Consider the following 13,684-nt stretch of genomic DNA (forward strand, 5'->3'; position numbering starts at 1 on the left):
GCAGTGTCAAAACTGATTAGTAGTGGCTCTCCAAGGTTTGGGGCAGGGGTCTAATTCTACTTCTAGGGAATGAACCTGGAACCTTCTGATGCAAAGCACAAGCTCTGCCGCTGAGTTATGGTCCTTTTCTGTGCCCAGCCCGCATCAACGATATATACTGTAGAAGGGGCTGCTCCTGAGAACTGTTCATAACTAACAATGTGAAGGCCTGGGAAATGAAAAATTGGAACAAATTTATGGGGGAAATAAAACGTTTTTTCCCAAAGCCTTCTCTTCTTGGAAAAAAATGAGGGTGGCGGTGGGTTGTACAATTGTATTTTACAATTATGAATAAAATGTTTAAGACAAGGTGGTTCATATATTTACTTCCCCAAAAATATTTCTAAAATCTGTATAAGAGGAAGACTTATACACAAGAATATCTACATAGTAGATAACAGCAATTCTTGGTCTTCATTTACTTTTCTCAATTCTGTTAATGGGAATGAGCGCATTATGTCTTCCTGACACTATGGAAAACTGTATTTGGGTGTGTATGTGCCTTCAAGTCACCTTTGAACTTATTAGAGGAGACTACACAATTTTCCCTCTTTTATTATGGTTTCTTCAGTTTTTATTGATGTATTAATTCCTATCTATTAGGAACAGGCAAAAATCAATAAAAACAGAAGAAACTGGCAAAACCCAAGCAGTTCCTTACAGTTCAGGACTGTATGGCTTCACTCTTGACAAAAATTAAAATGTAAAAAAGTAAATTCAATTTGTAATAAACAAACTTTATACCATTATCATTATACCAAACACGAAAATTTTATGGCAAACCAAATTATACATACTACATTTTATCTTCTTTAAGTAACAAAGGGATTTTCAATATGTAAAGTGTGGTAATATTGCCATTTTAAATTTCCCCCTCAAAAACAAAATCCAGAACCCCCCCTCCCTCCAGCTTCAAAATTTCTGGAAATTTAACATCTCTGTTCATGTTTCCAATGGTACAGAATACAGCTGCCAAACTACCAAAATGTCAAGTGTAAAGCCTTCTAATCCTCTCATCTCAGCAATCTGATATGATAGGTTTCTTTGGCTTTGTTTCCAGGCTCAATTCAAACTGTTTCCAAGCTCAATTCAAACTGGTGGTCTTAAGCCAGTGTGGGCAAAATTCTGGTTTTGTAGCCACTGACAACCCCGATTTTCACAGAATGCTGTTTTTCAGCCCTCCCCCAGAGGTGAATTGCCTCTTTCAGTATCAGCCATTCGCCTTTTTATAAGTTTGTCAACTCATCCTGTACAGTTTAACATTTAAATATACCATTGTTTTTAAAAAGGAGTAGAATTGTAAGCACTTCCAGTTCTGTGAGGTATCTTTCTCATGTTTGTTTGGCACTGTTGGCAGTCTGTGTGGTCCACAGAATGCCTCTGGTGCAGAAAATTGGGCCCTGCTCCTGCTGAAATTGCCTACTCCTCTCTTAACACCGAGGGCCCTAAATTACTCAGGGGGTACTTTCACAACATATATTTATAGCACTATAGTCCCATATGGAGTGTTTATTAATCACACTTAAGTTGTCTGTGCCTTGCAACTTCCATTCCCAGAGGCTGGTCCCCTCCGCACCAAAGCTAGGGTGGACCTTAGAAACGTTTTTTTTAAAGTCTAGAATTCCCAGAATCCCACCACTGACAATGGTATATGGATTCTAGGAATAATTCAATAAAATAATTCTTCTAAGCACTGGGATAGGGACCACGACATAGCATACAACAGAATGTTTAAGCATCTCTAGGAAATTGCTAGCATCTCTAGTTAAAAAAAAGACTCATGGTAGCAAGTGATGGGGGAAAACCCAAACCTGCAACCCTAACAAGCCACTGCCTACCAGGTAAGACAATACTGGACTATATAGACAAACTGTCTGATCTGATAGTTTTTTGTGGGTTTTTCAGGCTAGGTGGCCATGTTCTAGAAGAATTTATGCGAGGAGGATCTGTATATATTTAATTAGTGATCCATTGCTTGTTGGGAATTAAATAGACACAAATCCTCCTTGCATATCCTCCCACCCTGGGGCCTTGCCATTCACTAACAGACCAACACACAGATTAACATGTAAATCACTTCCTCTCAACCAAAGGTCACACAATATACACACACACACACACACACACACACACACACACACCCCACACCCCACACACCTCCATGCCACCTTTCCTTGAAGATGCCAGCCACAGATGCAGGTGAAACATCAGGAATAAATTCTTCTAGAACATGGCCACATAGTCTGAAAAACCCACAAAAAACTATGGATGCCAGCTGTGAAAGCCTTCAACTTCACATGTCTGATCTGATTTAAAGCAGTTTCCTATGTTCCCAAACTATCCATCATGCAGAAGCCATGCATCCCCTCACTGACTTCTGCCTGTTTTATTCTAGCACCATCTCCTTAGGAAGAATCCCCTCTCTTACTGTTAAGCCCTATTGCTTAACAAAGAAACCAAGCCTCCTCACTCTCCCGGCTTACCTTGAGAGGTTTGAGTGACTCCAAGCCTCCTCCTGGCTCCACCCCCTCCTCCCCAGCTTTCTTGCCCCTCCCTCTCCCCCGGCCACGGGGTTTCTTGGTGCCATCATGAGCCACGCCGTGGGGTGGTTCGGTCAGCGGCCGGATGCGGGGTCTCCCGCGGGGACGGGGCGGACCCTCTCGCTTGGGTTTGGTGGGCTTGCGGCCCCGTCGTTTGGGACCTTCCATGAGGCCACTGTTAGGTGGGCAGAAGTCTATGTCTCCCATGGGACTGAGGCTGGTTCGATTGGTGCGGCAGCTAGAAATTAGGTCAGGCAGCAAGTCGGGCAGGCGGCGGCTGTTGAGGCGGATGTCAGCCGGAACATCCTCCTTGTCCTCATCATCTTCGAACTCATACTCCTGGGCATAGTTCTTTTTGGGTGGCTGGAACGGCGGTTCCCGCTTCTTGAGCAAGTGGAAGGATGACGTCTTCAGCAGTTTCTTGGGTTTGGAGGAGCAAAAAATTGGTGACGTCAGGCCCGACTTGGATTCTGAAACGGGAGGTGTCCCGTGCTGGCCAGACTGGATTAGCCCCAGTTGCTCCGTGTTCACTGTTGAAGGCAATTCATGCTTGACTGAAACAGAATCTAGTCCCAAGTGCTGCCCATCCCCACTTTCAGACTGGCAGTAGCTCTGGTATCCTTGCCCTCCTTGCATCATGTCATAGCCCCCTCCTTTCATCCCTTCGCCCCTCTCCATGCCTTGTGTGCCATCATCTGGCTTGGGAAACTCATCTCCAGCACAGGGAGGAGGGCCAAACATGTCCTCCATGCCTGGGAAGAAGCTTCGGTCTTCATCTTGTAACAAGGAGTCCGGAAAGCAGATGGAGGTCAGGGGAACAAAACGCTGCTTGGCTCCTTGTGGGCTGGGGCTCTCAAACTGGTCCTTGCCCTCAAGTTGCCCTTGAGGGACTTGCTGTGAAGAGTCTGGGTCCAAAGTAGCATCAGGAAGAAGATGCTGCTGATTTTGCACCGCACTGCTTTGCCCCAGGTGAGATTCCAAGCTCAATTCTGGCTCCAAGAAGTCCTGGATCTCCTGTGATTGGGAAAGATTGCCCTGGGGCATCACCTCCATGCCCTCAGACTGCATCCTCTCTGGTTGGAGCTGACCCTGGAGTTGCGGTGACTGCTGTGACTCGAGCAGTTGTGCTTCCATACTCTGGGAACGCACATGAGCCTGGTGCAGGTGGGCCTCTAACGCCTGCATCTGAAGCTGTGGCGAGGGTGCTTCAGCCTGGTGCATGCGCTGAGGCTCCATCAAGTGGACGTCCAGGGGGGTCCGAACCTTCCCACGTGAGTGCAGCTGGCTCTGGGTGTGTGTCAAAACAGACTGGAGCAGCTGGGACTGCTGCTGTTGCTGTTGCTGTTGTGAAAGGGAGAGAGAGGGCAAATCAGGAGGGGAGTCCAACATCAGTGTGGCACCCTGCTGCCCAGGCATCAGTCCATGGGGCTCCATGGGGTGAGGCTGTGAAGCATGCTCAGGAGTCTTCTGCAAATAGGAGTGGGCTTGGGAAATCTCCTTGCCACTTGTGTCCATGTGGCCTCCCTGGAGGTGCTGTTCCACTGATTTCTTGATCTCTTGCCCATAAGAGTCCATAGAACCAGCTTGATGGCTGTAATGGACCACAGAGGTGGCCAAAGACTCTGGTGTTGAGCGTGTGTGTGAATACTCCTTGGCCCTCTCTCCTTTCTTCTTGTCCTTGAGACTCTGCAGTGACATCTCAAGGCCCTGGTTGTCCAGGTTAGAGTTGGTCCGGATGACACTCTGCAAGTGGTAACGCTCCTCTGTCTTGCTCAGCTCATACCCCATCCCTTTCCCAGCCCTCTCTTCACACTCTACCATCCCTTCCGTGGGCACCCTAGGTGGGCTCTGTGACTGCAGTAGGTGCTGGATCAAGAACTCCTCATCTTCCGTCCGCTCAGATGACAGCAGGTCTGAGTCAGCCTTGGATTTACCATAAGATGATGCCCTCTCCAACCCTCCTTGGGAACTCTGGTAGCTCTGGGTATGTGCTGACTGCATGAAGGAAGGCGAAAGCACAGAAGTGAGATACTTCTGAGACTGACCAGGTGACGCCACACTCTGTGGCCGATTAGCAGTGGGTGACTGGAGAGGCCGAATGATCTGTGAAGGGCTAGAGTCTGGAAGGCTCTGGTTGTGCGAATAGCCAATGGACTGGCTGTGGCCTGGCATAGCTGGTGAATGGCCAGTGCTGTAACTTAATGATGGGCTTGCTGTGGGCATCCCCTGTGAATGAGCTGGTACATAACTCGGCGTCTGGCTGACAGAGACATGGGGCTCAGCTTGGACACTGTACCCAACTGATGACAAGCCTTGCAGCTGCTCAGGTGAGTAAGTCTGATTCTGACAGGTCTGCAGCCCTTGCCCACCCTGGCCAGCCTGCCCTTGTTGGGCCTGACCAGTGGTTGAGTAGCTTTGAGCTTTGCTCACACTTGTGAGGTCTTGGGCCTGATTGCTGCTGAAACCTTGCGAGGCCTGGCTAACTGAAGAGAGATTCTGAGGCTGGCTAACAGAGTAACTCTGAGTTTGGCTCATGGAAAGCAGGCTCTGGGGCTGTCCGGGAGAATAGGCCTGGGACTGGCTTGCGATGACAGAGCTAGGCTTGGGGGTGGATGAACTGTAGTTGCTTTGGCACTTGGGCGTGGCGGTGGAACGAGGTGGTTGGCGGGATGCGGAATAGCTCTTGGATTTTGAAGAGGAGGTTGTGCCAGAGTACCCAGGGGACTGAATAATGGGACGGTAACTTTGGGAGGGCTCTTGCCGTGTGGCCTGTGGGGTCTTCTGTTGCTGGGAACCTTCACTGCTGGCAGGGGACTGTTCGCCCAAGGGGCTGCAGGAAAGACTGGAGCGGTGGGGCATCTGCTGGTAGCTGCCCCCACAGCTCAGGTAATGCTGGAGGGAGTGGGCGGCAGGCAGCTGCGGCTGGGCGCTAGAGGGTCTCTGGTAATGTTTGATCACACTGTCCTGCCGAGGGATGGCCCGCTCAATGGAGGAGGCAGGTGAGCTTGAAAAGACAGAGGTGTTGTAAAGCTGGGACGTCTGGTCAGATGGTCCGAGAGAAGATGAAAGGAGGTTGAATTGGGAAGGGAGGTGACGGGATGCCGACTCTTGAGCACTGCGATAAGCTGAGCTTTGGGAGGGCAAGCCTGTACCCAGCACTGCACTGCCCAGCCGGTCAAAGCTGAGCGATGAAGGGACACTAGGCTGTGAGGACTTGATGTGAAGCAAAGGATCATGAGGAGACAAAAGACCATTGGAGGTTGGGCTGAAGGTGGCATCTTGCAGGGTGAGTGAGGAAGTGACTGGGAAGCTGCGCCCACTGAAGGAGGCCGGGTGCTGGTAAGCAGAAAGCGCCGAGGATGAAGGGAAGGTGCCGGAGCCTGGGAGGGCCCCTGAGATGAAGAGCTCGGCAGGCGCTGGAGTGTGCATGGCTGTAAGGAAGAAAAAGGAGACTCAGGTTATGGGCTCCTGGACAAAAACAACATAATTTATGGACCCTCTATAAAGGAAACACTAAGCATTACCTCCTCAAAGAGGAGAAGACAGGTGTGCATAGTAAAAATGTGGAGGAAATTCACAAAATGACAGGCTCCCTCTCCCTACTGTTTCCAAATAAAGGCAAGATTACAGTCATGTAGGCTATAGCTCAGGGCTTGGGAAAACAAGGAGCCATTCATGTGCTGCAGGACTGCATGTACCATTGTTTCTCACAATAGGCTATGCTGGTGAGACCTGACAAGAGTTGCACTCTAGTAGTATCTGAAAGACTATCCAGTTCCCACTCTTGCCATAGCTCAATGGCCGAGCACTGGCTTTGCACACTAATAATAATAATAATAATAATAATAATAATAATAATAATAGGGTTGAGGCAGGAAACAACAATAATTAACAGATAAACAAAATCAGTTAAAACACATCAGTTAAAATATACATCAATTTAAAAAGACAAATAAGATATCCACATATTAAAACAATCCACATTTGAAATCCATCATTTAAAATTCACAGTTTAAAAATCATCTGAATAAGCCTGCCAGAAGAGATTAGTCTTCAATGTTGTTTTGAATTCAAACAGCGTGTTCAGCTGTTGAATCTCTTCCAGCAGGTCATTCTACAGTTTAGGGGCGGCTGAAAAAAAAAGCCCTCTGGCTCAGTTGCCAACCTAGTCCTGGCTGACTGGAGAAGATGTTCACCAGAGGACCTGAGTGTAGGTGGTGGATTATATAGGAGGAGGAGATCCTGTAGATAACCTGGACTCAAACCATGTAGGGATTTAAAGGCAATAACCAATACTTTGTACTTTGCCCCAAAGTTAACTGACAGCCAGTGGAGTGATTTTAATATTGGTGCAATGTGATCACTCCTGAATGTCCCAGTAATCAATCTGGCTGCCATGTTTTGAACTAGATGAAGTTTCCGAACCTGATAGAGAGGTAGCCCAATGTATAGCACATTACAGAAATCCAGCCTTGAGGTTACCAGCATGTGCACTACCATCTTTAGGTCCTGCAGCTCTAGGCAGAGCGCAGCTGACATATCAGCTGAAGCTATAGTAAGCACTCCTGGCTGTTACATCCATGTGAGCTGTCATTTGAAGTGATGGATCTAGAAGCACCTACATGCTGCGAACAGGGGGGGTGTAACCCCATCCAAGACTGGTTGACATACCTCCAAACCCAGGTTAGGACCTTTGACAGTAAGCACCTCTGTCTTGTTTGGATTCAGCTTCAATTTATTTTCCCTCATCCAGCCAATTACTTCCTCCAGGCATTCATTCAGAGGAGACACAGTATCCTTAGCAACAGAATACACAATCCCTGGTTTTGCCTCCAGAATCTCAAGTTTAAAAGCAAATGGTAGAAAACACATCTTGGCCAGTACCTTCAATAAGGAACGGCCAACTTGTAGCCTTCTAGATGCTCCTGAAATGCAACGCCCATCATCCCTAGCCAACACAGGTGAAGAGTGATGGGAGCTACAGTCAAACAACATTTGGAGGGCAATTTCTCCTGCCCCAAAGAAGTACTTGTAGTTCAAGTGCAGAATACCTGGCTAAATGGACAATGGATGAGTATAAGGCAGCTTGACAGAAATGCCAATGACAAAAGTCCCAGTGAAGAGTCACAACTCAGCACCATATGCTCCTTCTACCCAAAGGCCAAATTGCTAACCTACCATTTAAGTTGCATCAGTGCATCAACATGAAGCCCCCAACAAATGCTCACTCCATCTGGCAGTGAGTGAACTGACTCCACTGTCTCTTTTGGGATACTGGGAGGAGCTCCAGAGTGTATTACTTACCTGTTTGCCAAGATGGGGTGCGGAACTGGGAGAGAAGGGAAGAAGCAGAAGGGCCTGGCTGCGGTGCCCGTGACTCCAACGCTGAGATGAGGTTCATGACCGAGGCGTCTGGTGTGGCACTGCTGGCATGATGGAGCCCTGTCTCAAACAGGCCAGAAAGACCTAAAGGAGAAAGTAGTGCTTGTTTGTATTTTAAGAGAGAGACAGAGAAAGGAGATAAAGAGCTGAAAGTCAGTGAGAAAGCAAAGATAAGACAGATACATTGAAAGGGGGCAGGAAGAGGATTATAGTCTTAGGGAACAAGCAAGAGAATCTCCAAAGAGACAGCAGTATGGGGGTGTTAGAGGCATCTTATAAAACAGACAAAAATGGGCAGTACAGAACAAAAAAACTACGCAACTCGTTAGTTTCTTTTTGTTTAAGTGGGGAGAGAAAAGGGAGAACCAGCCAATAGCCTGGCAGATATGAAGAGAAGGTGGGAAATGAGAGGGTGATGACTAGAAAGGTGGCAGATGGAATCAGGGAAAAAGGAAAAGAAGACTGTGCAAACTGGAAACAATGGGCAAGAATGGCCAGGTATCAGAAAATCTAGCTATACTGGAATCAAAGAACCAAGGGCCAAATTACATTACATCTTTAGTACACTTCTTTTAGCACAGGGTATGTTCTTTTTTTAACCAAAATTAGCCAGTGAGGAAGAGAAAAGTGGTTTACTTGTCATCAAGTCAGTTTTGGCTTACGGTGATTGTATGAGCAAAAGACACCCAAAAGCCCTAACCATCAACAGCCCTGCTCAGGTTTTGAAAAGCCAAAGCTTTGACTTCCTTTATTGAATTAATCCATATGTAATGTGATCTCCTCTTTTTCTATTTTGCTTCCTGCCAAGCATTAACATGTTTTCCAAAGTGTCACGTCATCTCTTGAGATGCCCAAAGCACAATAGCCCCAGTTTAGTCATTTGGTTTCAAGGGGGAGTTCAAACTTGATTTGCTCTTAGACTTCTTTATTTTTCTTTGTAGGATTCCAGGATATTCACAGAACTATCCTCCAGGACCATATTTCAAATGCCAAATTCTTTTTCTGTCAGCTTTCACATCCATACAGAGAATTCAGAAAAAATAGAGTATGGATGATTCTGATTTTGGTATTCAATTATATATCTTATCTAACTGAGAATCTTATCTAGTTCCTTCACAGCTGCTCTTCCAAGTCTTATAGCTTCATTTGACTTCTTGACTACAATCTCCATTTTTTTAATGACTGATTCAAAGTATAGGAAATCTTTTAACAAGAGGCTTCATCATCCACCTGAACAAAATGATTTATTTACTACGGAGAAATTAAACACTACATTTCCACCCAAAGGTGGCCAGATCAGCTAAAGAACACTGGTCAGGAAAACATACTGAGGAAAGTTGGATGCTAAAGCAACAATTTGGATCCTGGCCCTGTCCTACATAGCCTCAAATTATATTAAGAATCATAAGCTTTGTACTAATTATGTAAAGAGTATCAGCTCCCCCTTGAAACCAAGAGCAAGTGTGGGTTTTGGAAGATTTGAATCCTAATCCCCACTCATTCAGGAGACTCACTGGTCCAAAATACATGGACCAAATAAGGCAGCTTCTGGCCGATTTGGGGGCATGGCACCAAGGCCATGCTCCAGGCTACAAAGCCAGAATAAAAAATAGTAGATTTAGACTGACTCCTGGCTGGCATGGATTGGTACTGTGATGCTGGCCTACTTTGGCAGTGGGCCGCAGTTCCAACCCAATCGCAGCTGGAGCAGTCAGAGTCCGCTCTTTCTGGGCCTTGTGCTTCAGCCATTGAGTAATCTTATGTTAGTCTCTCTCATTCTGGCCTACCTCAATATTTGTTGTGAGTATAAAGTGGCAAGGAAGAAAGCCACATACTGTGTCTTGAGCTTAGTAGAGGAAAGGTAAAATATTATTAATATTTACTAACTGCATTTATAAATATACCTGTGGGCCATATTTCACTATATGCTGGAACAAACTGTTTAAAGATGCCACAAGATTTCTTCCTTCTTTTCTCTAAACCTGAGCCTTGGGCATGGGAACACAGATAAGATACAGACATCAAGGAGAAAGAAAAGAGCACGGTACCTGCCGGGTGGTGGTTTGTGGCGTAGCCCTGCAGAGGATGAGGGGTGGCGTATGCTTGGCGGTGTAAGATATCTGTGTCTGGGTGTGAGCTCCGGGATCCGCCGTACACCAAGCTGGGGAGAAAAAAAGAGAGGGTGTGTCAGGTCTGACAAGACAGTTAAGTTCATTGAACATACAGCTGGGGAACCTTTGCCTTTCCAGATTTTTTTGGGACCCCAGTTCTCAACAGATCCAACTAACCTGGCTAAGAATGATGGGAGCAGAGGTGCCACTAATCCTGATTTAATTAATTTAACATGCTCCAGAGTTTGGAAACATTACTTTTTTGGACTATGTCTGGCTGTTGTAGTTGAAAAATATCAAGCTTTCCAAACTTCATATCAAATGTCCTGACTGCACGCACAGACAGGTTGCTTTAAAACTCATTTGAGGGATCACCTGCTGTTTCCATTTGCATAAGTGATCAAGAGCAAGTAACCAAGTAAAGACAGTTGTTTTGATTTTGAGCGCAAAACAAGGAGGGATCCTGTATGTTTGCATCCCACCTCTAAAGGTTCAGATCTCTGCTTATCTGTGAATTTTCAAGATGGACTTGGGCATCACCTCTCACCTTTAAAATGGGTACATCAATCTCCTCTTTTTGCAGAACAAAATCAAACAGAAGAATAAGGAAGAAGTTCCCCATTTTATACGCTCTGAGAAAGATCAAGACATTGTCCACCTCCTTCTTCCTCTTACCCTTATCTCCTTTCATTAGCAAATCACTTTGCATGAAAGAGGACTGGAGTATATTATTTGTGATGCAAGCTGGGAAATGTAGTCCCCAGTTCCTTGTTTCCCACAGCATCTGCATTTGACCTCCCCATCCCTCCCCTGCCACGGCCCCATTCTATTCACACAGGAAGACGCAGCTGTCTAGCCCAGCAGCCAAAATGCAGCTTGCAGAAGAACACCCCTCAAATTCTGACCTGCTTCTTCAGCCGTGGGTGCTGTTGAGATCTTTCTGTGCTTAACTGCAATCCAATCAGGTCAACTTTGTTTCTGATGCTACTGCCTACTCCTGTCCTTTACCTGAAATTCTTTTCTACCTCCACCCCCACCAAGAAGGCACATTTTCATGTTTGATCTGCACAGACATTTCCCCACCCCTACACATACTAAAAATGACAAAAGCTTGCTCCCTATGCCAATTATGTGGCCTATTGTCAGAGAAACTGAACATCCAGGAGGCCTTCTTTCCAGATCCCTGCTCTAAGCTACAAAAGGCCATTTTCCAAGCCCCTGTTCCACACCATGGAACTTAGCCTTCATTTCTAAAATAGGCACAAGTCCTCATTCTCAACAGTTTATTTTCCCAAATTCCAAATCAAAACATATCCCAGTTTCTCTGTTATTAGAAAACCCAGGAGTCTGGTCTCTCATCACACAAATTCAATAGTGAAATCCTACACAGGTCTCCTCAACAGGAAGCTCATTAGGGTTTTCTCCCAGGTAATTGTAAGCAAATAACTACCAAGGTTGCTAGATTCTGTACAGCTGCTATTGACTGCCATAGAGGGGTAGAGAAACAATACAGTGGTACCTCGGGATACGAAATACCCAGGTTACGAAATTTTCGGGATACGAAAAAATCCCATTGGAAATCATTGTTCCGGGTTACGAATGTTTTTTCGGGTTACGAAGAAAATTTTTGGTGCTTTTTTCGGCTTTTTCGCACGAAACGCGGCTTTTCCCCATTAGCGCCTATGGCAATTCGGTTTACGAAGGCTTTTCGGGTTACGAAAGCGGCCGCGGAACGAATTACTTTCGTAACCCGAGGCACCACTGTATTGTTAAATACAGTGGGCCCTTCTCTTACGTGGGGGAAACGTGTAAGCTCGAGCCCCATTCTGTGTATGGCAGTTATTCGAACTCTCATTATTTCCTTTTATGATGGCTGAAGTGGTTTTAAAATGTACATATTACACCCAGTCAACTGTCTTGTAATATTTGTATTTATTTATTATTATGCTGGCTATTTGCTATAATAAATGAAATCCCAGGTAACGGAGTACAAGATGGCAGCCTCATCCCGCTGCAACCAACTAGTCACCTAGAGCAAATATTGCTATGGGACCATGACTTTGGTGCCTGGTTGTCTTTTACAAGGTGGTCGCAATAGTTTTCTTTTTAAAATGCACTCACGCTCAACAAGGCCCTCAACACCATCACTCCCACTAGGAACCAGTCTCCTTTAAAGCAACACCCAGGAATTCCAGATCCCAGGCAGCAATGCTGTGCTCTGTTCTGCCAGGCTCCCTTTGGGAACCACTCTATGTAACATAATTATGTGCAACACTGCCACTCCTCTCCTTCCAGCGCCAAGCCAAACCCAACACCGTTATTTATTTCTCTGAATGTGTGTGTCGAGGCATGTGCCACAATTATGCACGTGCCACGCAGGAAATGCAAGCACAGCCCTGGGACAGGAGAAGCCCTCTCTATACAGAAGGATATGTTCCGGACAAGCTCTTGCTAAGGGTTAAGAGTGCCTGCCTCAGGAATGTGACTACCTGCAGCAAACTTTCAGTGAAGTATAGAGGTTACAAGTGCCAAATGAGCACAGAGATCAAAAGAAGTGGCAGGAGAGGCTCACCTTGCCAAACGTAGAAGCAGCCCTCTGCCCACAGCTGCCTGCATAGGGCTGGGGGTGTGTAAGAATTGATTGTACAGCAGCACCCACAAGAGGGCCATTCCGCTAAGGGCTATAGGAAACAGGAAATAAGAGACTCTTTCATTTACCCTCACCATCTTCAATTCCTAACTTGCCACAGTGCATTGAATGGAAATCCATCCAAAGAGAGAGGCATGCAGAGACAGAAAGCAAGATATGTAGAGCAAAAGGTAGTGATGTAGGAAATCCAGCTTCCTCTGGGACTCCTGGCACAAAGAGAGAGAAATCCTCAGTTTCCCTGCTATGCTTTGGCCCTTCGCTTAAGAGGGCAGCAGCTGAGATTGCAAAGCAAACACATGTGTTTCTGAAGATAACAAAAGACAACAAGAGTCAGACAACAGCTTTTTGTACCTGACCTCTTGTTTCACCTCAGAATTGCAACCTTCATTCAGGTGTTCACAGAAAGAAGTATTTCTATTCTATAGCAGTTTTCAAACGTATCACACTATTCATTTCTAAAGTAGTCACTGTATTTGCCCTTGCAACCCCTGAGCAAGACAGGTCACCCCTGCTCCCACTGAGACACTGAGCAGGTCAGTTGTTCTAAGCCTCAGTTTCCACAACCAATACGTAATGTTGGCCTGTCTCTCAAGGTGACATAAGGACATGCCTTCTCTACCAAGTGTGAGAGTATCTATCTTTTCCAAGGCCAAAAGCCAACCATCCATCCACCCAAAGTATCTTATTTGAACTCAGGTCTTTGAGATCCAAGCACCAATCTTCATGCATTTACCAAAAAATCCCCATGGGCCCTGGGTCTCCCTCCCCCCAATAACAAAGAAGAAGCAGGTTGTTCCTTTCAGAACTATAGACCAGGTGAGCAACAGCTGATAAGCTACTGGACCTGGGAGGTTTGAGAAGACACTGAGCAGGTCAGTTGTTCTAAGCCTCAGTTTCCACAACCAATACATAATGTTGGCCTGTCTCTCAAGGTGACATAAGGACATGCCTTCTCTACCAAG

The 13,684-nt window shown here is 46.1% G+C and overlaps 1 protein-coding gene across 1 annotated transcript in view; it reads right to left on the reverse strand.

The window, feature by feature from the left end:
* Positions 1 to 13,684, reverse strand: part of PRR12 (proline rich 12) — a 40,134-nt gene that overhangs the window by 18,107 nt on the left and 8,343 nt on the right. Inside the window, exons 2-4 of the mRNA XM_042472761.1 lie at positions 10,010 to 10,122; positions 7,884 to 8,045; positions 2,523 to 6,010 (exon numbers count right to left, since the gene is read on the reverse strand). Of these exons, the coding sequence (XP_042328695.1) occupies positions 2,523 to 6,010; positions 7,884 to 8,045; positions 10,010 to 10,122 (3,763 nt within the window). The remainder of the gene's footprint in view (positions 1 to 2,522; positions 6,011 to 7,883; positions 8,046 to 10,009; positions 10,123 to 13,684) is intronic.

Source organism: Sceloporus undulatus, chromosome 6 (genome assembly GCF_019175285.1).
Source record: "Sceloporus undulatus isolate JIND9_A2432 ecotype Alabama chromosome 6, SceUnd_v1.1, whole genome shotgun sequence".
Classification (NCBI taxonomy): Eukaryota; Metazoa; Chordata; class Lepidosauria; order Squamata; family Phrynosomatidae; genus Sceloporus; species Sceloporus undulatus.